Source organism: Ptychodera flava, chromosome 20 (assembly GCF_041260155.1).
Source record: "Ptychodera flava strain L36383 chromosome 20, AS_Pfla_20210202, whole genome shotgun sequence".
In the NCBI taxonomy this organism is placed as follows: domain Eukaryota; kingdom Metazoa; phylum Hemichordata; class Enteropneusta; family Ptychoderidae; genus Ptychodera; species Ptychodera flava.
The window spans coordinates 16,810,797-16,838,472 of record NC_091947.1 but is presented as its reverse complement, the minus strand read 5'-3'; the positions used below and the strand labels follow the sequence as shown (position 1 = coordinate 16,838,472).

The window sequence follows — 27,676 nt, the reverse complement described above, 5'->3', positions numbered from 1 at the left end:
ATTAGCCTACCCCTCGTGGCCGGGGTGTTACGGGAAACACATCGCAATTGCGATGTGTTTCTGCAAATAACGCACGGCCCCTCGTGGTAATAAACGGTCGCTATAACCATCTTGACCAGGTAATAGGCGTTTAATACCAAATGTGGGCTAAAAACGGTGATTTACCGCAGTCACCGGGTATTTTGCAAACTGTAACCTTTATATCAACTTTCGTTATGCAAATTATCACTAAGTTCATTGACGCTAACTCTGGCAAGTTATCATTGGCGTCTTACAAGCACGTGACTTGGTTTTGACCAATAACAAAGCCCTACGCATTTGTCGTGGATTATGATATGAAGGGGATTCCCGGAACACACCATTAGTTCTGAATAATACGGTCCTTTCAATGATCTGATGATGTAGTTTCCCTTTGATGTTAGTCAGCGATTGTGCTGTCTAATGTGGCTGTGCCGGAGCTTCACACGGCGGTTTTTGCTAAACAGTCGAGATGAGCGCCGAGTCAGACGAGTCTGGCAGCATGTCTGGGCAGCAACAAAGGCTGCTGATGGCGTTCAGACCATTTCTACGTGAGCGACTCGTACCGACGACGGTAGCCCTTCACCTTATATGCCTTTTCTTTCGTTCGGTGAGTACAACAGCGTATAGCATGGGGACCGTGAGCAAAAACCAAGGAGGAGCTGTGAACCGCAGACTACAGGTCTGCTGAGGGGTGGTACAGCGGTTCGCAGCGATCAAGTGTTGTGGTTGCGTTCTTGAGCAAGCAGCGGCAAGCTGGTGATCGCAAACGCTAAATCTGGTTTGCACTTTGCTTACTATTAGCATGGACGTACATGCGAAAAGCAGGTTCTATTGCTCATCAGCTACATCATGATGGCGCAAATACTGCAATCTGATTGGTCCAGACTTGAAAATGACTGTGCTATATCCACAATATAGCACAGTTAGAATAGGCACAAGCACTAAGCCAGAGAAAAGTTCCTATTCTGGCATTGTACGCCAGAATTTCAATTTAATATTATGATCTAATTGCAATAAACCACCTCGGCAACAGGTATACCACTCTATTTTGACCAGTTCACTGCAAACATACAATCCCTATCGCTTTGCACATGTGTCATAAATTGGTCAAAATCTCATGGTATGCCATTGCTTGGTGTGGTTCGTTTAATATGTAAGACAGATTACCAATCTGTTGGCAGCAGCATTTCGTTGGTATATTCACAGACAGAGTTAATATAGTCCCTCTATTTTTGGATTTTCTCAAAAACTGAACAGTGAAAGTTTGCTAAGTATTTTAACCTTTAATTGAGCTAATTATTACAGCGTTTAAATATTTTACAAATTGCTTGCTTTCAGCAAAATATTTTACATGTTTTGCCAACTGCAGAGCATTTTGAAAACAGGTCACGTGCAATTAAATGATGTTTACATAGAAAAGCATGGTTAAGAAGTTATTTCATGCTAAATTATGCAAATTAGTCATTATCGGGTACTACTTTCTATTGGTAAATTGCAATGCAAATATTATGTGTTATATTTTCAAGTTTCAATTTATGTGAGCTTTACTTTTGTAATACATTGGCAAGCATTTGTTTTCTGCAGAAAAGAAAGCAGCTAAGGCAACAGCCCTTGAAACTTGTGAAGACGATGATGTGATGTCACACAGTCACCTACAATTCCCTTGATGAGAACAAGAAGCCTGACTTGGAAAGTAGCAACCCTCATCCCATGACCATGCAGTACATTTCTGGATCTGAGGACAAAGATGGCGGCACTGAAGTGTCAAGTTTATACCTTGGGAATGAAAAGGAGGAAGTGGAGAAACTTGAGAAAGACAGTGGTGAAATGGACAGTGATGGAAAACAAAAAACTGTTGTTAGTGACCATGACTCAGGTAAGTGTGGTTTAAATCAGAATAAAATAATAAAACCCATTTCAAAAGCATATATATTTAGGAAAGGTGTCTTGATGAGCTTTATCCCTTTTCCTCCCAGACAGTATCACTTCCCCATCAACCAAGTCAGTAAAAAGCAGTATTGAGCCAAAACATGACGTATTTTCACCCACTTGGTTTGGTCTGTTATAGCATCTTTAGTCCAAAAAAATCAAGTTTACAGTATTTATGTTTTCAACAGCCTTCAAATGTACAGTATTATGTTAAAATACACCATGTATGAATATGTTATTTTGCATTGATTTTAAGCATCTTGACCTGATGGTGAAATATGGACTTGGCAGGAAAAGGGATAGATGACAGCCAACAAATTTACAAATCACTAAGTAAATCTCAGTGGTAAATATACAACTGTTTCTCAATATCTTATTCATCTTCTAAATGGAGACTTTGCTATAATCTTGGCATCAGTTTGATATCTCTTGTTTGGAAAGAGTTTTTACAAGATTTCAGTTTCCCTCAACAGACAAGGATGTTGATGAGTCTGGAGATACAGATAACTTGGAATTTAGTAATGATGAGCCACAAGTGAAGACTTTTCAGCTGAGGAATTATCAAATGGAACTGGTGGAGCCTGCCCTGGAAGGCAAAAATACCATCATCTGTGCCCATACTGGAAGTGGTAAAACTATCACTGCCCTGTATATCATGCAGCGCCACCTAGCGAAAGGATTTACAGGTACTATTGTTTTACACTGCATTCATGACCAAGTGCAAGCATTTTTTGTTTTTTTCAGAAAATGGAAATATTCTTGAACATGTAAATTTATCTCATGCCCTGATCATACATAGAGCAAATGATGACATCAACTTTCCATATTTTTAACCATATTTTTAACCTTTAATGTTCAACCAATGATTGCAGACATGTATTTAGTTGAGATAGAAGTATCTCATACATGACATGGAAGAAGTACATAATCTCTTCTCTGCTATTTCTTCTATAAAATGTTCTGAAACAATTTTATTATCCCTCCTCATCACAAACCAATTCTTTTCATCAGAACATCTGCGCGAAGAGGTTGCATTGTTCCTGTTTTTTTAATGTTATTGGTAAGCTAAAATAAAATTCTAAAGTCAATCTGGGTTTTTTTCTCCCACCATATTTTAGCAAACAGACTGAACAGAATAGTGTTCCTTGTGAACCAAAGACCACTGGTTGAACAGCAGGGGAATGTGTTTGAGGAGTACCTCATCCCCATGAATTACAGGGTCATCCAGTTGACGGGAGAGACCACTACCATCCCCATGGCAGAAGTGGTGGAAGAGGGTTATGATGTCATCGTGCTGACGGTCCAGATTTTGGAGAATGCCCTGAGGGACAACATCATCAGTTCCCTGTCTGTTTTCACCATGCTGATATTTGATGAATGCCACCACACACAGGTATGTCACCGAAGATGCAAGATTTTCCGATATTTGAAATTCAAAATGTCCGCCATCCTGTGTTAACCCTATGGAGAAAAAAATACAACTTTAGATTTAAAAAAAAACTAAGCTGGTGAAAGTTTTTATTTATCTCCAAGAGCTTCACAATGAGCCCCCACAAGTGGTAGATCAGAAAAGAAATATGTAAAAGTTTAAGAGTCCAAATGTCTGTCCTTGAGGCGTGATCTACCTCAACAGGTTAAAATCTTTGTTGTAAATGAAATGTGGCAAAATTTCCAATCCCACAAGTACAACTTGGTATACCATATGCTGCAAATTAAGCTTCAATTTTCCAATGATGACTCTCTGATGATGAATCAAGTCAAAGTCTACCTTTCCGTATGGATGGAAAAATAAAATCTTGTCAGTGTTATTATAAACTGTAATTTTCCTACAAGGTTATGTACTTTGAAGGAAGTTGGGAATTTTTCTGAAATCATGTGTGCAATTTGTGTGATACTAAGATATTATCAAACAGTTTCCTGAAAATATATTTGCAAACATATGAGATATTGCAGGAAGTAATGTCCATAAAATCTTACTGCAACATTAAGCTGCTGGTTCAGTACATGTTACGATAATCTTGCAATTGACACACAGAAATTGGAACCATACAATTGCATCATGGCAAGGTACAGAGATATGAAGATAGACGACCCAAAACAACCAAGGCCTCAGGTAGCTATTACTGTATTTAAAGTATTTTCCGCGTATGGAATGCCATGACCACTACCCATTTTGACCAATCACATATGAGAAATTTTAATCAGTCATACTGTTAATATTAGTCAAAGAACTGTTTTTTATCTCAAGGCAGAGGCTACATACAGATGCTACAGTTTTTTGCCAATTCAACCAGAAATGCAAGTGTTATATTGTCATTTTATTGAAACTTTCACAAAAGAGTAGCCACTTTGAAACATGTATTGAAAAGGTGGAGTCACCATGCTAGACTTCAAGATTAAATGCATGAGATTATAAGTCTTTCAAAGAAAAAAGTATGAAAAAATGCTTACTCACCAGTTTTTCTTTGTGCTTTGACATCATTATTGTCAGAGAAACACACCTGTTCTTTCTTACATGTACATCTGATGATCACTTAGAGAGGAATATTTCAGAAATCTTTGCTGAAAGAAATGACAGTACTTTTGTCTCAGTCAATGTAATTTGAAGTATTTTCAAAAAATCAAGATGAAATATTTTACATCATTTTTTGTTTACTCACTTTAACATACCCCGGTATGTATCGACAAAGAAATTGATAACACTCCTGCATTGTCATCCACCGTTAAGAGTTCATGTTTATCATGCTCTGATCTAGATTTAATATATTGCCTGCTTAAAAAGTCAAACCCTCATTAAAAATATGCCACTTTGCTGGCATAGTTAAGCTGCATCTGTACATGTGTGTGAAGGAGCTGGTCAATACTTATGAATTTGTATGACCTACGTGTGTTCATGTGGTGTAAAATTTGAGCAAATTACAATGTAGACTACAATAATGGTATGCCAAGCATATGATTACACTGTAATGATTGATATTGATACTAATTAACAGTTAAAAGATTTCAAGTTTTATTAAAAAATAAAAATCTGATGTAACAAAGTTTGGATAACTTCTTTAGATAACCTAACTCTCCAACCCCTAATTCCCTGAACATGGGTTCCCCCACCCTATAGGAAACTATTGGGATGTACCAAAGTGCGGCAGTAAAAAAGGGTTGACATCACTGATCATCTAATATTGTTGTATTCTTTCTTGTGTTATTGTAGATAGTAGGCTTGACAGCTTCCCTGGGTGTGGGCAAAAGTAGAACACAGCAACTAGCAGTGGAGCATATTTTGAAGATCTGTGCCAATCTTGATGCTGATAAGATATCAACTGTTGTGAAAAACAAAAATGAACTGCAGCGTTATGTTCCTGTACCGGATGAAGGTGAATAAATGTGATGGTGGCTGTGCCCACCCCTCAAATTAATTTCTGAGAAAATTTAATGAATATCGCTCTAAATTATGTGCCCTAATCATATTGAATCACTTCACTATCAAGAAGTTTGATAGTCATGTATGGGCCTGGCATGCAGTCAAATTATGTTGATCACAAGATTCTCAAAGTAGTTTGTCCCAGTAATGGAAGGCAAAGTGTACATCGCTAGCTACTTGTATCCCTATAGCTGTTCAAGCTTGAAGTGAAGTGACTTGGTGCAGACAATTTGCCTTGACAAAGCAATGAACTCTTGCTACTTGTACGTCATTTATGATCATTTATGTATTTACATATTTATGATCATTCCTTCCAAATCAAATAGCAAAATAGTCAATTTACCTGTGATTGTGTTCACTCCTGTGATGTGTTTTCAGAAAAATTCATGAACAGTATAAACTTTGAAAGATAACTACTTTACATCTAACAGTTTGTTCCCGTGGATGTACTGTATTGCTGTACCACGTATCTGATCAGATCTATTTTACTCGGTGTTCATTTTCAGAATTACTCAATGTTCAGGGCAGAGTTGAAGACCGATTCTTCACAATAGTCAATGGAATTATGTCAGAAATTGAAACCGTTATGCTGTCCTCCCAAGGTATAGTGCTGTCAATATGGTGTTATTACTTCACCTTCTGCTTCTCCAGTCAACATTCATGTATGAATTGTGAAGCAAGCCGCTAAATGAACAGCCCAAGGTGCTGTGATGTAATTTGTCTAGAGTTCCGAGGGATGCACATGCTCAACATAAACATATGATATTTTGTGGGCTAAAACAATGCCATTTAAGAAGCATTGGCATGGCACATCAAGCTTGCATGTAAAGTATACTGTGTCGAAATGATCTAAAGTTTGAAATTTGATCACCTGTAAATTCCTTTGTACTTACATTGTATTGCAAGCATTTTAGTCCTAATTTTCAAGAAACATACTTCATTTAATAATCCCAAAGTGGATGGTATACAGTGTGAGTGGGGATTGTTTGAGGCCTGACAGGGTTGACATCAATTACTACCATTGAGCTCATATTGCCAGTGTGTTTCAGCTCTTATAAAGCAGTCCTTTCAGTAATCAGTCAAACAGGGTGGGACCTATTGACCCAAGTGTCATATATGGTACGTGTGATTCAATGGGCCGAGCTCTTCTACACTGTTTTTTTTCAATTCTGTCAGTACTTCACTTGTTGACCTTTGGAAAATTCACTCAAACCAAGTGAAGAAAGAATTTTGGTCCCTGACCTCTAGGCTTGTGCAGCTGTGTAATCACAGTTCTTCATCCTGCTTTTCTGATGATCAGAAAAAGTCTAAAGTCCTTTATGTACTGTACTCAGAGATGATTTTCAAAGGCCCTAGTGTTATCTTTCAATGTCACACGAGGGCAGTATGACTTGAGCTTAGACTGGGATGTGAATTTGCTTGCTGACTTTTGAAGACCTTCGCGCCACGTAACATTTTTGATCTCGCACAAATTTTGAACTCCAGCTTGAAAGCTCAAGGCGCAATAATGTCGAACAAGTGTACGGCTTGAGATTGATTTAAATATTAGTCTGGTGCAACTCGATGAACCAACAAATGAAGAGTTAATACTAGAAAGCATTTGCAAGCAAAAGCGAAGTTCCAGAGACCAGAGCAGCGGAAGAAACAAGAGAATGTGTGACAAAGATAGGTGCAGAATGAAAGAGTGCTTTGGATTTTAATATTCAAGCACGTACCTATAGTTAAGGGCTGATAGCAGTAAACACCATAATTACAACTAAACGCAAGGCAGTCCGGGGAATTACAGTACACAGATTACAAATGCCTGCATGTACGGTAAAAACGCAACAGATACATACGGGGGTGACAACGCACGGAAATGTACAACATTCTCGCGAGCCAGAGCAATAATTTTTGCTCCGCTGACCTACGCAAAAATCAATCGCTTGACGGGTAGCGCTGAGTTGTTGCCGTAAAGAGGCGCGTGGTTTATGACGATGATCAGATGAGAGGAAACATCGGACCTTGGCCGTTGAAATTGAAAACCGAGGCCACATGCATTTTCATTTGATTAAAAGCACAGACTAAAACAATCATTGCTATGTTGCTGTTTTCACAAGATACTGACCGTTTGATCTTGGAAAGTTGAGTTGCTTTTACGTGCAGCCAACGCATGCCGGTGCAGTGACAGACAGTTGACTATGAATGCCTAGCTCTGCATGGCAGGGCAGCCTGATAGGAAAAACCGCTGGTGGTTCCTCAGAAATACGGCGGGCAGTTTCTCCGCCAAAACAGCCGATTTTGAATCCAAATTTTGCATTGATCTTTGTTTTCGAGCACACCCACCTCGCCTAGGTACACGATGTGCCAAGCCGTGCTTGTAAACTTACGGAAAGCCTACTTTTCTCTCTCTATGCGAGCGAAGCGATCGTACCGCCGCCATTGTTATCTCATTAGCATTATGGCGAAACAGTATAGCCACGTACGGCGAGTATTTAGAGAAAAATAAAATCAAAAAGCAACAAAAAACAAAGCGTAAGAAAGCTAGAATTATTATAATAGCTGAACGCAATATGATAGTTGAGCAATGCAAAATAAAAAATAAATAAATAAACACACAAGAAATGCCGTAAAACCCGTCCGAGCTGAGCGATGACGTCATAAGCATGTCACAATGCATTCTGGGTAATTAAGGTAAAATTTGTGTATAGCATGTTCTATGATAGTATTACCGGAAATAGAGAAAGAAAGAAAGAAAGAAGGAAAGTGAGCAAAAACTAACTGTTCCAGATCTGGTCTCTGGAACTAATAAGCAGCGACATTGATGTAACAACAACATAATGTTTTGTTTTTTTTTCAAGCGTTTTTAAAGTAAAATTCTTAAAAGTTCTATGTGTAATGGCAATACAGATGCATAGCGTTACTTTATTGTATGGAATCGACTGTGCACAAACGCATGTTCTGAAACGTTCTTTTAGGGTTTGAGGCTGGGCGCCTGATCTGTTCTTTCAACTTTGGTCCTAAATAACGACATTAGCCACTTGTATTCAACGTAAGCATATTATAATGAGGTTATAAATGGTGCGTTCCGGTATTTGGTTGCGGATATAAGACCTCTGGGGTGACAATTAGCATATTAAGCTTCACTCAGTGATTATTTTCTGCCAAATATGCTAATTTTCACCCCAGAGGTCTTATATCCACAACCAAATACACCCACTCGCCATTTATAACCTCTAATTCAAATTTTCACAGGTGCTGAAGAAATTGACCCAAAAGTTCTGAAACCGCCTGGTGAGCGGGGAACACAGGCCTATGAGCACTGGGTGGTAACCCTCGGAAAACATAGTGTTGTTGCGCTTTCGGATGACAAGACGAGGCGGATATTTAAGACATGCACAGATCATCTAAGGGTAAGTTATAAGTATTGGTTTGTATCCATATCTCATATTCTAGCTTTGAAAAGAATGATTCTCCTGGTACTGGGGCTTCAGATCTTGATGATGTCACATGAAAAGCATGTTACACCAGGTGAAGATGTAATTTAAAATAGCCTGAGTGGTTTTATGGTGCAGACCATAAACAAAAAGATTATGTGTTTGTTTATCGGGTAATTTTTTTCTACCACAACATCCCTGTTTAACCCTTTGAACCCGGCTCGGACATAAATGTCCGATGATGTCATAGAGTACCCAGGGGGTCAGGGTGCAAAGGGTTAAAAATACGATCACAAATGCAGTCAATTCACTCAAGTTTGTGTATAGCTGAGCTGAATTATGCAGCTTACTGTCACAGCATTTCATGTAGACATTCATATAATTATACTTTTTATGTTTTGAAATTATCTACAATGTATGTAATTCAGTATCTGAGATGACGCATCAGATTAGTGATGAAAATTCAAACTCATTGTCCCTATAAAAAACGCCTGTCACTGGACCTTTATCTATAAACTCGGTAAAGAGTTAAAAGTTGCCATGCAACACTGTTGTGCTAACAATATGAATATTTATAACGACGAGTACATAAAGTTTTAAACAAATTCTCTACATGTTTATTGAAAGTAGTTGAATTTACATGGCGCTGTGTATTTCTGCTATTAAAGAGTTTTCAACTTATAGGCATTTTCTTTATATTCAGAAATATAATGATTCACTGTTTGTCAACAAAGATGCTCGGACTAAGGATGCTTTACAGAATCTGAATAAGTACTTCGACAACCTGGAGAGCAGAAGACAAGGTTTTGATAAACTTGATTTCGACCTTTTCCAACTTTTCAAAGGTAAAAACAACAGATATTTTGAAACAAGGATAGCATATTTTTTTTATTTTAAAAAGACCAGAGTTATTTCAGTTAGTCTAACGACAAATATTTGTCCTGGTCTCATACTAGTTCCTGAAGTTATCCCGTGTGGATCTTACAATCAGCGTGCAAAAACAAAAATAATCCATACTGGAGAGCTGTGTTGAGGTATACTGAATTGACGAGATCATAAAGCATCAGTCGTTCAATTGTTATATTCTCCATTAGGAATTTCGAGGAGTGGCCTGGCCCTGTTTTTTGAGCAATCAAGTAATACGGTAATAACTTCCAAAAGAATACATTTTCACAGCAAAAGAATATGCAGATTATGCATTGATATGTAGATTAGTCCCTCAGTTTTTCCAAGTTGTGGAGAACACTGACTGTTCAATGTGAGGGCTACACATAGTACAAGAAATTACAAATCATAATTAGTTATGGGAAATCAGTACCGTGTCACAGAAAAAGTGTATTGTATTTGATGGATCATGATTTTTGCATCTTTTCAAAGATTATGGTGGAGTAAGAAAAAGCTGCAACAAGAGGATGTGCAGATTATGCATTGTACATGTACATGTACAAGTCATCCCTCTGTTTTCCCTAGCTGTTCACTGTGCAGGTTACATAAAGAGAGTATTGTATTTGATGTATACACCGCATCATTATTTTTGTATCATTTCAGAGAATAAAGCAGAGTTGGGAAAAGTTGCAGCTAACCCAAAATACAAAAACCCTGTTTTGGAAAAAACTGGGTGACCTCATCCTCAAAGCTTACAAGGACAAGCCAGATTCCCATTGCATTGTTCTCACCAAAACCAGGGCTTCATGCTATGCGTTGAAGAGTTAGATTGAAGAAACTGCAGGATTAAAAGGACTGAATCCTGGAGTGTTGATTGGAGGTGGTGGAAGTGGAGAAAATCCTGGTAAAAATTTCTTTGTTTTGTATTACCATATTTCATTTTTTCCACTAAACTGATTTTTTGTATTATGTAGGAGTTTATCATTATTCCCTGATTGTTTAATCGTACAGTTACCTTGGGAACATCAAGCATCACCTAGAAATGTTAGTCATAAATCACTGATGGGGTTCCACATGAACAAACCATATAAACTTGAATGTTTATCATCTTTTTACCCTTGTGTCTCTGCTCGTGGGTCCACTCACCATTGAATGTAATGGGTGGGGCAAAATCGTGGAACTGAAGAGAGTGAAAAAATACATGTCATGACTTCACTGCACTTGCACTTCAGATATATTTATCTAACTTTGAGTACATCATCTTATCTAACCATTGTAGCTCTTACATTGTGTGTGACAATGTAGTTCAAATCCCTGAAGAAAAGGAGAATTGGATGAGATCACGTGCTGAATTCCCTCATAAATACATGATCTCTTTCACCACTAGATTTTGGTACTTTCATATTGATCTCAGAAGATTACAGGGTGAACTTGTTACATCACCATTGAAACAATAAGCTTTTGCAAAACCACATACAGTGATGAAAATGTTATCCCTGTCTTTACATTTAGGAATGACTGAGTCACAACAGAGTAATCTTTTAGAGATGTTCAAAGAAGGCAATCATAGTATCATCATCTGTACAAGTGTTGGTCAAGAAGGTATCGATATCCAGCTGTGTAACTTGGTCTTCCGCTACAATTATGCCAACAATGAAATAGGACGTGTACAGGCTAAAGGTAAGAAAAAAGTGGGAATAAACTAACTTTCCATTTAATTGTTTTCATTAAAAACTTTATCAACTTTGTGTCAGCATAATATTAAGCTTTCACAGGTTTTTGTTATAACTTTCGGATAACTGCATGTTTAAGAATTAATACAAATATTCAATGTTTTACCAGTCATTGAGACAATTGCTCTCAATTTTAAGGATTTTAAGTAAAATTTTACACTCGAAATATAATTTTTTTCTAGTAAAATTTTCTGAGAAACTGTGAAATCTGAAGCCTTTAAATCATCATTGCTTCACTTGTGACTCTTATACAATGCTTTTGAAACACAGGGAGAAGCAGAGCAAAGTCTGGAAAAACGTTTCTGGTGGCTGGAAAGGATACTGGTATCGCAAAGCGAGAACAGCTGAATATGATGCAAGAAAACATGATGTACAAAGCCATCCAAGAAATCCGCCGGATAAGCGAAAGATCCTTCGCGAACAAGATCAACGAGTTCCAAGCTGTAGATCAAGTGGAGCGTCGGGGGCTTGAAGAAGCGAAAGCTGCTGCAATCACCAAACGTCGCAAAGAAGCACCCAAAGAAGCAGTCAAGTTCAACTGTAAAAGATGCAACATATTTGCATGCCTGTCGACAGACTTCCGCGAGTTCAAGGAGTCACACCACCTCCTCATAGATGAGGCCTTCCAAGAGAGAATTAAGGTCTTGCCACACAAGAAACCACAGCAGATAGATGAAATGTACAAACACAGTAAGGTGCACTGCAAGAAATGCATGCAGGACTTGGGCATCGTTGCCACAATCCAGGCAGTTGACTACCCAATTTTGAAAATCGACAGCTTTGTTTTGATCATGCCTAATGGGGCGCGAAAGCTGTGCCGCAAATGGAAGGACAAACCATTCAATGTTGAGCAGTTCAGTGAGAAAGATTTACAAAAGAAAATCAATGTAGAGGACTCTGCTAGCCAAAATTAATTTTTCTTGCACTTTGGCTTTTGTCTATTGATTGAATTTATTCATGAATTGTCTGTCATACAGTGCTTCAACAATCATGTCACACTGTTCCTTAGCTTTTGCCACAGATCATTTTGACAGTTCTTGTTATTTTTCAATTAGTTTTCCTTTTTTGTCAAATTTCTTGCCTTATACCTCATAGGTTGATTCACATTTGGCATATTATGTTATAGTTTTAGTATCATGACTTGTTGATGAATACATCCTCTGAGACAGTGTGAAAATTTCTTATGATAATTTTGCATGTGAATAATATATATCCTGCTGGCCTCTTGCAAAATATTTAAATTAGATAATTTATATTTGAATGGGCAAATATTATGTTCCCTGCATTCATATTTTGCATATTTGCTTCAGAGAAGCTAAGAAATCTTAATTTAACAATTTAACCCTTTTACCAGTATAGTTTCACCCAGGCCATTGTTACCAAAGGTTATTGTGGACCTGTTCACTGGGGAGTTAGGGATGGACAGGTTAATTAACCTAAACCCCTTTTCCTTGTATATAAGCCTGTACTCCCTCTTGAAAACAATGGAAATGTTTTACTTATTTTTTCAAGAGAAAAGGATTAAGATATTGTCAGCTATGGCGACCACATTGACTTAAGCTTTTGCAGCTTTAATGAATTATAAATTTAAATTAAAAATAATTCTAGATAAATATAGATATCTGTTTTTAATAATACCATAATGGGGTAGTGCATTTTCATTGCTATGGATACAATTACATTTACATTGTGGAAAGGCAGAGACTTAATGTTGTGCCTAAAAGTTTTCTCTCATTATTGTAGCCTGTTTGTTAAAGATGGCTTATTCTGCCTTGAGCTGTGTAATGATGTGATAACATGAAAAGTATTTGTGCTGTAACATTTACAGAGTATAATAAATTCAAATTTACATAAATGTAGGCAAGCCTGTAGTACTCAAATGACAAGTGACGGGAGATTTTTAGATCTACAGTGATTGACTTCAATATCTGCTGATTTTCTGAGATTGTATTCAGTATTTTTTAAAAATTGCTAGTTTGTTACATACAGAGGGATATGTGGGAGGTGTCATGAAAGTAGAACAATTTATACTCTTTTCAAAATATCTGATATCACTTTTTTGATAAATAATGAAAATGTCACAATTTTAGGTTATTTTTCCATAACATTGTACATTTGTACTTGTGTATATGCTATGCTGCAATTTCTCAACGATGTACTTTTCAAACATCTGTGTACCCTCATGTTATCTTGACCAAAATGTCAGAGTGGTACACATTCGCTAATTACATTTACAAAAAAATGTAGAGAGTTTTTGTCATCTAGGTATTTTATAAAACAAACTTTGTTGCTATATATTTTAATCAAGAAATGTGTACGACAAAGTGATTTTCAGCAAAAGCCTTCACGTCACAGTGATGGTAAAAATGGAACTAGCCTAGCATGTAAGCATTGATTAGCAACTCTTAAAGATTAAATATACTGTTTAAAATATTGTACACTCTGATAGCCTTGGCTGCAATTTTAGAATAGATGTGCACCTTAAAATATCATAAAGAAAGATATTGACTTCGACTACATTGAACTCTACCTGAAGAGCATACACAGATATTAAGGTCGGTAAAATGTGTTTTGAGAAAAGCTTTTTGCTGCCATGTATTGTAGAAAAAGAGAAATTAGAGCGATTTGATCGCAAATATTCTCCAGTTTTTCTGTTCAGCCTGAGTCAGAAGACAAGTAAATAAAATGGAACTGGATATGAAAGATCACACTCGTGTGCGTTGCCCATGTTTTTTTCGACTAAGCTAGGCTAGAGTACATAAAGTCTTTTTTTTTGCGTTTGCATGTATAGGTTTTCAGAGTTTCGTTGGAAGTAACCCTAAAACTCCCTCACAAAATTTTCCATTATAAACAATCTGTTGCAAAGCAAAAGCGTGACTTTTACGTCACAACAAAATACTTCTGTACAGCAGTCATGGTCAGTGAGCAGAATCACCTGATGTATGCGTCCGCGAATAGCCAAGAAAGAACAATAATATTTCTGCACGAATTGAGCTATTATTTGGCACATGGTTCCCCTTCACAAATGCTGCGACCAACAGAGAAACAAGCAGCGAAGCCAAACGCAATAAACTGCTACGTTGCGGCCACGATTTCAGATGGAAAAAAATAAAATGGTTTAAAATAGTACTAGTCTAAGATCTCTGGTAAGGCCAACAAAATAGATTTGTTTCTGGTCATCGCGCGCATCATGTCTGTTTTTGGTACATACTCATCAGTACAGCTATCTTGATATCCCTGGTTTTCATGTCCAAACATGCTAAAAGGAAAACGGAAGTATTTTGCATCCAGTGAGAAAAGAGAATAAATGTTGCATGAATAGTGCCCAATTGGACCAGCATTGTTGGGAATAAAACATTAAAAAAACCTCACATCATCGCATCACTTTCGCTGTCAAGGACCATGGCAGAAACAAATCTCTTTTTGGCCTAAAATAATAGGGTCCCCTTTCAACTTTCAATAGGCCAGTAGTTAGACATACCGGAGCAGACAGCAGACCATTTGAATTCAGAGTTCGTCTTTGTGTATGTATGATGGAATGCCAACACTGACTCCTGCTCTTCAATTGTAGTATGTTCAGCTCAAAGGTTAATATGTTGTGGATAAACCTTAAAGTTTAACCACCGCGTATTAACTTTTGTCGACATCATATTAAAGTTTGCGCTCAATACAAATGTATGTTAATATATTAAGCGCAGATGTAAATATGTTGAGTATAAATTGTTAATATGTTGTGGTAAACTTTAATATTTATTGTGTGCAAACGTTTTGAGCTTTACATGTTACAGTTGGAGTCTCAGAAGTTAGTTGTGGCGTTCTATTTACATGACCCCCCCCCCCCCGTCATTGCAGTGTTGTCAAAATCTCAAGGTTTTTCACTGAGTGTGTGTTTTCTTGACTAAGCTAAACTAGACCATGGACGAACCACAAACTCAGGCCCGAGTTTTGGAGTTTGCCCGCCACTATAAGTGTCGACATTTATCACCTATTTGCAGCACCGCACTAAAGTAGGTAAACTACAGACATGTATTGAAGAATTTATATGTCACAAACCTTGAGAGCATGAGCAATGCGGCCGCTTATGATGATGATGCTGATGATGATGGTGGTTGCAGTAGTGATTGAGAAACAAAATTGTGTCATTAGTCGGCTGAAAATATGGTTTGACCCAAAAAATTGCTACAAAAGGTTTCTCAACAGTTTTGTACAGAGTCAAATGTGCTTAATAAGATAGTAAAAGTCTACCAAAATCTGACCACCGGAAACGTGTCATTTTCAAGATGGCGTCCAAGATGGCCGCCATATACTTAAAATAGCCATAACTATATTAAACCTAGACTAGAGATGTCTGTGTCTACCACCATGTTTCAGTGGTTTAGAAATCCACGTACCATATCTAGATTATAGGGAAGTGATCATAAGTCCCATAATATGCATATTTATACATGTATTCAAAATAATAACTGTCACATTCGCCGTCCAGAACATGTTGCTCATGTGGATTTTCACAATTTCCGAGGTTAGGTAGTAAAGGGAAAGCAACTCCGCACAGCGTTCATATTTGGGTTGTTTGCCTTTTGTGTATGAAATTGTGTATAATGTAAGTGTATATCATGTTTGGCTGTTTTATGTAAAATGTTGCTTCGCCATAGCGAGACGTACCCGTAATCTACGTGTCTTAATGTTACTCCGCACTGGAGCGGAGAGACTAGTGTGACACTCCGATCCTTTGGCGCTACGTTTCGAAAACAGAGTTTTCTTCATCAGTCGCTAAAATTCATTCTTGATTGGTGAGACGTGTTGAATGGTTGATTGTTTTGATTTGGTAGTAAGTTGTTCCACTTACGTTTGTTGTTCAAGTAGGGAAGCTAGAATGTCTATTGTTGTCTTGTTGTGTTCGTGTAGGTTCGTGTGAACCTGAGTTCGAGCTGTTGTAGCTTTTGTGAAGTCTAGCCTATATAAGTGTATCGACTATATTTTTGTTCCTTCTATATGCGATTATTGGTTGATTTTGGAACATTTTTTTAGTGTTACGTCTTTTTCAAGTTCACTCCAGTTTTCTGTCAGGGCTTGCTTGATTTTAGTCGTTTTGATGTACAGACTATATGTTGTTATTAAGACTACTGTATTGTTGGTGGCGTTCTTTCTTTCTTTTTGTTGTTGTTCAAGCTGTCTTTTTCTGCTTTTATGATCTGTTTCTCTGATAATGCGTTCTATTTCATTTTTTATAATGTCGGTCTTGTAATTTTTCACTAAATGATGTGACTTTCTCTATAAAATCGGTTTCGTTGTTGCATGTTCTGATGTATCGTAATGTCTCACCTTTGATCAGACCTTTGAATGTTGCTGCCGGACGGCATGAGTTTCTTAGTAAGAACTGGAATGTATCTGTTGGTTTTATGTGTGTCTTGGTGTTGAGAATGTTCTCTTTTTTGTATCGACGACCTTTGTAGATAGTCAGGTCTAAATATGTGATTTCTGGAGAGGAGCTTTCCAACGAAAATTTGAAAGTAGGATGCATTTTGTTGATGTTTGATATGAATTCATTGAGTTCGTCTTGTGTTCTGATGAAAATCAGTAAAACATCGTCCCTTAAGCTCAGCCAGGTCGGTATTTGTTGTTGTTTGTGTTTCTGTATTATTCTCATTTCTGTCTAGTGAAATGTGATATCTGCTATTTCCGGAGACGACAGAGACCCCATAGAGCACCCCCATATTTGCCGGTAGAATTCATCGTTGAATTCAAATGTGTTGTTTTTTAAGATTATTTCTAGCAGAGCTCTCATGTATTTCGTTGGTGGCTGCTTGATTATATAATTGTTTGATGATATTTCCTGATTTAATGCTTTGCCAACTGATTCATCTTCCTCCTTATGTGGTGTATTGGTTACATTAAAATTACATCTCGTGTTATATTAGTGTCGCATTGGCCGTTTCTTTGATTGTTTCAATTTTCCGTATAAAGTCTGTTGTATCTTTGATGTATGTTGGTTGTTTCTTGACGATTTGTTTGAGAAAGTGGTCAATGAATTCTGATATGTGAAATGTTGGACTGGAGCATCCACTTATCATTGGCCGTCTTACGAGCTTAGTTCATGGTGACGGCATGTTATTATTTTCGGAAGAAGGTACCAAAGTGGTGTTCTTATTTTTCTATTGACTGGATTCAAATATTCATATATGGAATACTCAATGTGTTTTTCATTGTACATTCTGTTGTGAGATTGCGTATGTCTTCTATTGTAGTATTTGTGTCATCTGTTGCCAATTTTGAGTATATCGTTGATCACTAAGTTGACGTTGGCAATGTCTTATGTTATCATCAGTGTTTAAAACTGCTGTCCCCGTCCTTTATCAAATGGTTTGGTGGTTATCGTCTTGCCTTTCGATAGCGTTTTCAAAGCTATTTGTTCTGCATGTGTCATGTTGTTTTTTGTGTTTCGAATAGGTGTGTTAACAATAGCCAATTTTGTCGTTTCCAAATAATTTTCTAGTTTTGAGTTCTTGGTTGTATGTGGGATCCATTTTGAGTTCATTTTGAATGGGTGTTGTACGATTATCAAAGATCATCAAACAATTACATAATCAAGCAGCCACATAATAGCACATGATAGCTCTGCTAGAAATAATCTTAAAAAACAACACATTTGAATTCAACGATGAATTCTACCGGCAAATATGGGGTGCTCTATGGGATCTCCCTCGTCGCCGGAAACAGCAGATATTACATATGACGGGACAGAAATGAGAATAATACAGAAAGTTACACAAACAACAAATGCCGACCTGGCTGAGGTTCAGGAACGATGTTTTCTTGATTTTCATCGGAACACAACACGAACTCAGTGAGTTCATATCAAACATCAACAAAATGCATCCTACTTTCAAATTTTCGTTGGAAAGCTCCTCTCAAGAAATCATATATTTAGACCTGACTATCTACAAAGGTCGTCGATACAACAAAAAACATTCTCGACACCAAAACACACATAAAACCAACAGATACATTCCAGTTCTTGCAAAGAAACTCATATCATCCGGCAGCAACATTCAAAGGTCTGATCAAAGGTGAGACATTACGATACATCAGAACATGCAACAACGAAACCGATTTTACACAGAGAGTCACACAATTTAGTGAAAAATTACAAGACTAACAATATAAAAATTCTGCAATTATAAGGTGTCGCTTACATTTGATCAGAATTGGTACATACCAGTATGGGTACTAAAGATCAACAATATACGTTGTTTCTATGTGTTCAGTGCACGAAAATTCTACGTTGATATTATAACAATGATTTCTGCACTGCACAGTACAACCAGAAAAACAACAAGAAATATTTAAACCAGAAAAACAAGAATGACAAAAGTAAATAACGTCTGAAACTTTAGGTACTGGAGGTCAACTTTAGCAATATGCATAGCAGAAACAGCTAGTCTCTCTTAGTTTGAGCAGGTCTGTTAATATGTAACAGTTTATAAACAATGGCAGGAAATGACTCGAGGTCAGAGGAGTAGCCCATTTCAGTCACTGGCATACCACCACTGTTGCACATTTGCAGGATTTCCATTTTTCCTACCTCATTTGCACATTTTTGACACTGAAGTGTTTATTTGAACAACGTCACATCTCAACCCCTGCATCTACCTGTACAAAAAATACTGAGATGGTAGCTTCAGCGGTATGGGAGCTTTTGCTTGTGACGGACATTCATCCGCACATACATACCCACACACTCACACACATACAGACATACAGACGCTACCGACTCACCATATAAGCTCTTTTTGGTATTTATATACATACCAAATATGAGCTAAAAATGAAATGGAACGCATTATCAGAGAAACAAATCATAAAAGCAGAAAAAGACAGCTTTAACAACCAAAAGAAAGAAAGAACGCCACCAACAATACAGTAGTCTTAATAACAACATATAGCCTGTACATCGAAACGACTAAAATCAAGCAAGCCCTGACAGAAAACTGGAGTGAACTTGAAAAAGACGTAACACTAAAAAAATGTTCCAAAATCAACCAATAATCGCATATAGAAGGAACAGAAATGTAGGCAATACACTTATAAGCGCTAGACTTCACGAAAGCTACAACAGCTCGAACTCAGGTTCACACGAACCTACACGAACACAACAAGACCAAACAGTAGACATTCTAGCTTCCCTACTTGAACAACAAACGTAAGTGGAACAACTTACTACCAAATCAAAACAATCAACCATTCAACACGTCGCACCAATCAAGAATGAATTTTAAGCGACTGATGAAGAAAACTCTGTTTTCGAAACGTAGCGCCAAAGGATCGGAGTGTCACACTAGTCTCTCCGCTCCAGTGTGGAGTAACATTAAGACACGTAGATTACGGGTACGTCTCGCTATGGCTAAGCAACATTTTACATAAAACAGCCAAAAATGATATACACTTACATTATACACAATTTCATACACAAAAGGCAAACAATCCAAATATGAACGCTGTGCGGAGTTGCTTTCCCTTTACTACCTAACCTCGGAAATTGTGAAAATCCACATGAGCAACATGTTCCGGACGAAGAATGTGACAGTGATTATTTTGAATACATGTATAAATATGCATATTATGGGACTTATGATCATTTGCCTATAATCTAGATATGGTACGTGGATTCCTAAACCACTAAAACATGATGGTAGACACAGACATCACTAGTTTAGGTTTAATAGTTAAGTAGTTATGGCTATTTTAAGTATATGGCGGCCATCTTGGACGCCATCTTGAAAATGACACGTTTCCGGTGGTCAGATTTTGGTAGACTTTTACTATTTATTAAGCACATTTGACTCTGTAAAAAAACCGTTGAGAAACCTTTTATAGCAATTTTAGGGTCTTTTTTTCTTTAATGCAGCCGACTACATTGGTAAAACTACTTTCGCTAAAAAACTTTTGTCGGCATTGATCACCTTGACGCATCAGAACCGTCGATGATTCCAGTGTTTACAATCGGTTTTTAAGGCCCCTAGTCAGTAAAAATGAATGATAACGTCAACTTTCGACATGTGAAACTGTGATCAAGTTAACACTGTTAACAAAGCTGTACTTGATTTCGAACGTTGAATATAACATAAACAGGCCTTCCATGAACACCTGTATTTTGTTCATTTTTGTTTCTACACACTGTTTGAAATCTAATGCATTCTTTTTGGCACAGTGTCCACTGAAGTCTTCAACACGAATTTATGTATTACATTTACTGACTTTGTGCAATTGGTAGATTACTGTAACTGATACTAATTATCGCTAAAGGGAGCCCACGACTGAAAATATGTTCAGGACACTTGATAAGGGGCGTGGTACAGTGGCGGTATTATAACAAACAGAGATATCTGTGTGATAACCTCGTCTACCACTTATGATCTAAACCAATTCGGCCGAAACAACCCAATTCAATGCAGTCCTCAGTATGTGAAGTAAGACAATTAATTCGCATTCCAGGGTGTCTTACTGCTAAATTTTTGCACTGTACGGTGTACATATATGTAGCGGGTGCAAGGGCTTGGGCTAGCGTACGGGTACGGGCGGGATGGAGCGGGCGTATGCAAACAGAGATTCCGCCACATTCACGTGCATGGTGCAAATTACCAAATAAAGAAACATATAAAAGCCAAACAAACTGGGGATATCAGGGATGCACACAAACTAGGGGTAGGGTCAATGTGAGTGCGACCAGTAATGTGCTAAATTGGATAATGTACATTATTCCCTCATCAAAATTGAAAATTGATAGCCCAAGTTGGCTTTCGATTCAGTCAACTGTTGGCCGAGTTGCTTGAGTAGAATTTCAGCCGAGCCGGTCTCTCTCGGACCGAGCAGTCTACAGTCAATGTTTGTCTGGGCTGATGTGCTTAAGAAAAATTGGGTTTTAGTTTAACGATACTACTCAACATGCATAAAATTTAAGCGGCAGTCAAACATGTCACAGAAATGCTTTGATTCTGATTCTGATTCATCTGTATAATGTGAGTGACCTTTTTTTTGTATCTATTCGTCATTATTTGTTTCAAGTCTGTTGACAGTAGAGTAGCTTGTTGCGTGCACTACTTCAAATTTTGCACAGATAAGTGTTATGTTTCATATTTAAAAAGTCGATTCGATATCGATTCGAATATTGAGCAACTTCTAACTATGTTTAAAATCACGGTATACTTTAATTCACTTAATATGAGACACTCGAAATGATAAACATATAGAAAAGGCCTGATTTTTATGACTGGATATGGTATGTGCTTATGTATCTTAGCTACAGTCGCGCGTGTTTCTTTACACCGCGGCCACGATGTATCGAACCACGCGCGACTGTGATCCGAGTGCATCTCATCGCAAAGGGGAACTTATCGTGAAAAATGGACGCCACGCCAAAGTACGGTGGAGTGATGTCGTACCGATAAAACAAACACTTGGCAAGATTACCGCGTCCGGAAGACCGTAGTTTAAACCAGATTATTAGATAGATATTCAGTTCAGGTGGCTTCAACACATGTTGCCATGCAGTTGGATATTCATAACGTTTTTGTAACCGATGCGTTCCTGCATCAAGTCGTTTTAAGGAGTCATATTATTTGAGAGTGGTTCATCAGAAGGGTCTAACCGCGGCGTCCGGTCTGTCATGCTGCATCCGTATCTTTCCATACTCACAGTAGGATACGAGGAAGACAAGTCCACGCAAGCTTGCACTTTAGGGAGCCTTTAGTAATCACAGGTTGTGGGCCGGGGGAATTTGGCGCACATCTATACCGTAAAATGTGACCTTCCCCCTATCCTCCTGTCTAAAATGTGACCCCCCTTGTCCGACATTCTAAAACTTGACCCTCCCCCCAACCACTGCGGTATTCTGCCCTGGAAACACTGAAACAGTATCAGCTAATTTACATAACAATTGGTTTAATTGTTATGTTAGGGACAAATTACAGAGGGGAGGGCTGGTGTTTTTGGACGGACAGTTACAATTTATCACGCAAGAATTTTTGATGAGATATAGTATTTCATACATATTTCAGGGAGGGTCCCCATATTTTGTGCAACTATTAAAAGGCAACATGTGGCTGATTTAGTGCTTCATCCAAAAATATCAAATCATAATACACGGAGTCTGTTAGGCAGATTTTCTCCCACAAAACATGCTATATCTGTATATTATATATGTTTGATAATGTATTTAAATGTACTCTGCTGGAATTGGGAAGTAAATGTGCATTTATATACAAGAAATCGATTTCTGAATTTCATCTAAAAAGTTGGTTAACTATCCATGGTGTCTATGATGAAACTATAAATAGTTTTTTCCAATACAAAAATAGGTAAATCTTTGCATTTGTGTACTCTTGATTATTGATATTAATGTTCTTGATTAGACTAGAGTGGTTACAAGTCTATGGTTATGTAAGAAATTTGATTTTAGAACTTCACCAAAGTGTCGATTCACTATGTATGGCGGTCTATGATGAAACTATGAATAATTTTTTTTTCAGTACAAAATTCGATAAATCTGTGCATTTATGCATGCTGGATTATTTACGTTATTGTTCTTTATTAGACTAGAGTTGTTACAAGTCCATGGTTGTGCAAGAAATTTTATTTTGGAATTTCACCGAAATGTCGATTCACTATGCATGGCGGTCTATGATGAAACTATGAATAATTTTTTCCAATACAAAACTAGGTAAATCTGTGCATGTTTGTGCGCTTGATTATTTATATTAATGTTTTTGATGGAAATAGAGTGGTTGTAAGTTCATAGTTGTGCTAGAAATTTGATTTTGGAATTTCACTGAAAAGTTGATTTACTGTACATGGTAGTCTATAAGAGAACTATGCACCATTGTTTCCAATCTAAAACTGACAATATCTTTGCATTTATGTACATTTGATAATTGATATACACTTTTCCATCTGTTGCTTATGTTTTGACGCTTGTCCTTTATCAGTTTTAACTGTTCAAGGTGTTTAATGTAGGATACCACTGCATCTTCTTTGATTGTGAAACTTGTGGATAATGCATACGTATTTTGTTGATAATTTCCTATTCAGGAAATATCACACGGACAATCAAGCTGATTTGGCCATAAAATCAGCTTTTCTAAAAAGTGACCCTCCCCCCGATTCCCCCCTTGTAATTTCTGGTGGCTCCCTTAGTGAACAATTGGAGGCAAATATCGTACATTGTCAAAGCAAACCCGTCGACGAATCATGTTTTGACCCCTCTATCGATATATGTACTTACGCATGTTTACTTAAGTCGAAAAAAGATGGAAAGAGGTACGTTGAATGCCCTAGTCCACTTTGCACTTGCCTTTTTAATTGTGAAATCTGAAAGAACTAAAACAGCCTAGACAAACTTAGTCGGGTGTTTCCGTTTCTTCTGTCATGCTTTTCAAAACATGTTTTCAAAAAAAATGTGTGTTTGTGTGTTTGTGTGTGTGTGTGTGTGTGTGTGAGAGAGAGAGAGAGAGAGAGAGAGAGAGAGAGAGAGAGAGAGAGAGAGAGAGAGAGAGAGAGAGAGAGAGAGAGAGGGCGAGAGAGATATGTGCATGGGTGTACGCTACTTGTTTGCCAGTACATGTGCTTTGCGATTTTTAAATTAGAGCAATGCGATATAGCCATACCAGTGGCAAGCGTTATCTCCACCTGCAAGGTGCGTGTACAAATTATTCCATGACGATTGAATGCTCATTTGAATATAGTATTGGCAGATCTATTTTGATACCCCCTTCCTTAAAGTCGATGAGCCCGTTCGCATTTTGATTATGTGCCGTCATGGTGACATTCCATTCAACACTGGTCCCTCGGGCAAGAAAGTCTCTTTGTCTATGTCTCTACTCAAAAATCTTATCCAGAAGTTTTTCTAATACCAACAAACGGTGAGTTGTTCATTACTTTTTACTTGATCCGTCCTCAAGTCGACTTTTCATGATTCAACTACAGTAACCGAGGAGGCTCATGAAATCACTTCTAATAGTTACTCAAACCTGTAGCATTGACGAATCTTCTAGCTGTCATTTTCATTTCAATATTAATTTGCATTTCCATTGTAACTATTCGTTTTACAAGTAAATTCATTTTTATTTCAATGGCGATTTTGATTTTAGATTTCCTTAAGATTTTGACTCAAGTGGGACGGTAAAAAACACTATTTCGAAATGGCCGGTGTAGGTAGCAAGTGTCCGGATGAAGAGCCAAGATATTTGGAGGCCAGATATGGTATTAATTCCCGTTTTTTCAGGTAGCAAAGCCGTCCGTTAAATGTCGGGGGACTACAGCCATCGATCGTTGTTATTTATTTGGTCACTTTTAAAGACTTTGATTGTCTTTTCACGGCGAATAACTTGCCCTGAGGGGTGAGCGTTTCTTGCCTTCCCCTTTCTACTACACTAAAAGCGTTATCAACTATGGTGGTGCCTGAGGTCAGCCGTATATAGGCAGGTACACGGGGGCTTTGCGCACAATGCTCGACACATAGCACGAGCTGCTGGGCTCTACAAATCGAAAGTAAAAAACGACTGTATATCTGCTTTGGAGAGCGTTCCTTCTTTTGTGACTTTCATTTTACAATGAGTGCACACGCCCGCATTTCATGCCATTTCATTTAGATTGATGCTTGTTTCACATTCCCAAACGCAAGCGAAAATTCTTTCATCTTTATTTTCACTCAGATTTGAAAATTAAGGTCGATGTTAAATAAGACTTACTTTCATACAGTTCAATATTTTGATCTTAACCCCCTCCCCCTCCTCCGAACCACATAACAGTCTGAGACTCGTGATATCTCAAGGCCGACAAAAAAGATTAAGCGTCCCAAAGTAGCCTTTTATTAGTCAAATTATTGGTTTGTACACATTAGTTATTTAGTTTGTAGCCCCGAAGAATACAGGAAGTACAACGAAATAATCGTGTCGTCAATATACATGGACATAATGGAAGATGTACTGTTATGTATGTAAAATAGACTGCAAAGTAGTGGTATTTGTGTCACCTAAGTAACCAGTTCAAACATTGATCTGTACTCAATGAAGATTTACATGGCTGTTGCCCTGAAACAATGTGAAGCAATACGTTTCCAGAGTGAATTCATAACAATATCCCACACAGAGACTACTATAGGACCTCTCTCAAAACAGACAACCAATACGTAAATTTTAGCATCTAACTTTTTGAAACAACAACACCTTGGTACGGTATGATTTTTTGTTTGTATTTTGTCAGGAGCCTAGTATCCACTGCAAAAATTGAAACGCATGCGATGTGTTCCAGAGTGTTTTGTATGTTGCCTTGCGTTTTTTTCTGTAATTGTCTTCTTGGCTATGTAGATGTAAAATTTTAACTAGCGAGTATGAATGCAGTATGGATATGAGCGTAATTGTTTCACATGGCTGCTCGTAAAGGCAGCCATTAACCGTTGAACAGTTTTAAAAAGATCTGAGGGCAAGTCATGGGACGTGAGTCCATCAACTGTATCCATGACAACATTTCGCACAAACACTAGGACCTCTCGCAAAACAGGCACACTGTTCTAGTTCGGATTCTAATATTTTTCTTTATGATATAAGTGATCTTTTTTAATATCCATTCATCATTATTCAACAAGCTATTCTACTGGCAACAGACAGTAGAATAGCTTGTTGCGTGCACTGCTTCAAATTTTGCACAGATAAGTGTTATGTTCATGTTTAGCAAGTCGATTTAATATCGATTCGAATATAGAGCAACTTCTGACTATTTTTTAAATCACGGTTAACTTAAATTCACTTACAATTTCAGAAACTTGATATGCTAAATAGATAGAATGAGCATAATTTTTATGATTGGATATTGTTTGTGCTCGTGTATCTTAGCAACAGTCGCGCGTGGCTCGATACACGGCGGCCAAAGCGGCCGCCGTGTAGTATCGAACTACGCGCGACTATGATCCGAGTGCGTCTCATCGCTAAGAGGAACTTATTGTGAAAAATGAACGCCACGCCCACGTACGATGGCGTGATATCGTACCGATAAAGCAAACACTTGGTAAGATTACCACATCCTGGAGACCATACCATCAGTAGTTTTAATCAGGTTACTACAAGGCATTCAGTTCAGGTGGTCCCCACACATCTTGCGATGCAGTTGCATTTTCATGACGCTTTTGTAACCGATGCCTTTCTGTATCAAGTCGTTTCAAGGAGCCATATTATCATTGACATAAATAGAAATGCACAAATGAAATTTGAGTTCTGCAAACCATGAAGATCAACCTTAGAACATGGAATTAAGAGTGATTCATCAACAGGGTCGAAACGCGGCGTCCGGTCTGTCATGCTGCATCCTTATCTTTCCATACTCACTATAGAATACGAGGAAGATAAGTCCACGCTAGCTGACAATTGGAGGCAAATATCATACTCTGTCAAAGCAAACCCGTCGACGAATCATGTTTTGACCCCTCTATCGATATATGTACTTATGTATATTTACTCAAGTCATTGAAAGAGGTTGGCTGAGCCAACTTTGCACTTGTTTTTTTATTGTTGAATCTGAAAGAACATAAAACAGCATAGATAAACTTAATCGGGTGTTTCTGTTTTTATTTTAGGCTTGTTAAAACATGATTTTCCAGACAAAGAGAGAGAGAGAGAGAGAGAGAGAGAGAGAGAGAGAGAGAGAGAGAGAGATACGTAAATGGGTGTAGGCTACTTGTTTGCCGGTACATGTACTTTGCGATTTAAGACTAATGCGATATGGGCATGCCACTGGCAACGCGTTATTTCCACCTGCAACGCGTACAAATTATTTCGTGACGATCAAATGCTCTATTTAATGTAGTATTGGCCGATCTCTTTTGATACCCCCTTTCCTATAGTCTATGAGCCCGTTCGCATTTTTATTATTCGCCGCCAAGATGACATTCCTGTAAACACTGGTCACTCTTGCCAGAAAGTCTCTTTGTCTATGTCTCTGATCAAAAAATCTCATCAAGAAGTTTTTCTTATACCAACAAACGGTGAGTTGGTACTTTTTACTTTATCCGTCCTTAAGTCGACTTTTCATGATTCAACTATAGTGACCGAGAAGGCTCATGAAATCACTTCAAATAGTTACTCAAACTTGATTTTCGTTTTAAAGTTAGAATCATTTTTTTTTCTTTTTTTCGATTTCTTTTTAATTTTGATTTCAATTGTAATTTCTATTTTAAAACTCGAATTGTTTTTTGAAATATTGTTCTGAGTTTCAATTTTGACCTAATC

The 27,676-nt window shown here is 37.6% G+C and overlaps 1 protein-coding gene and 1 long non-coding RNA gene across 2 annotated transcripts in view; one reads left to right on the top strand and one right to left on the bottom strand.

Annotated features, from left to right (window-relative positions):
- Positions 1 to 371: 371 nt before the first annotated feature.
- LOC139120170 (antiviral innate immune response receptor RIG-I-like) lies at positions 372 to 14,110 on the top strand. The gene is made up of 12 exons (XM_070684331.1): positions 372 to 628; positions 1,606 to 1,897; positions 2,424 to 2,636; positions 3,069 to 3,343; positions 3,986 to 4,063; positions 5,159 to 5,321; positions 5,875 to 5,970; positions 8,603 to 8,760; positions 9,488 to 9,629; positions 10,333 to 10,573; positions 11,182 to 11,349; positions 11,673 to 14,110. Exons 2-10 carry the CDS (start codon positions 1,732 to 1,734, stop codon positions 10,404 to 10,406), a joined length of 1,365 nt encoding a protein of 454 aa, XP_070540432.1. The 5' UTR covers positions 372 to 628; positions 1,606 to 1,731; the 3' UTR covers positions 10,407 to 10,573; positions 11,182 to 11,349; positions 11,673 to 14,110.
- LOC139120171 (uncharacterized) overlaps positions 3,274 to 27,676 on the bottom strand; it is a 46,359-nt gene continuing 21,956 nt past the window's right edge. The window contains exons 3-4 of the long non-coding RNA XR_011549054.1: positions 4,406 to 4,512; positions 3,274 to 3,411 (exon numbers count right to left, since the gene is read on the bottom strand). This is a non-coding gene — a long non-coding RNA (uncharacterized lncRNA). The remainder of the gene's footprint in view (positions 3,412 to 4,405; positions 4,513 to 27,676) is intronic.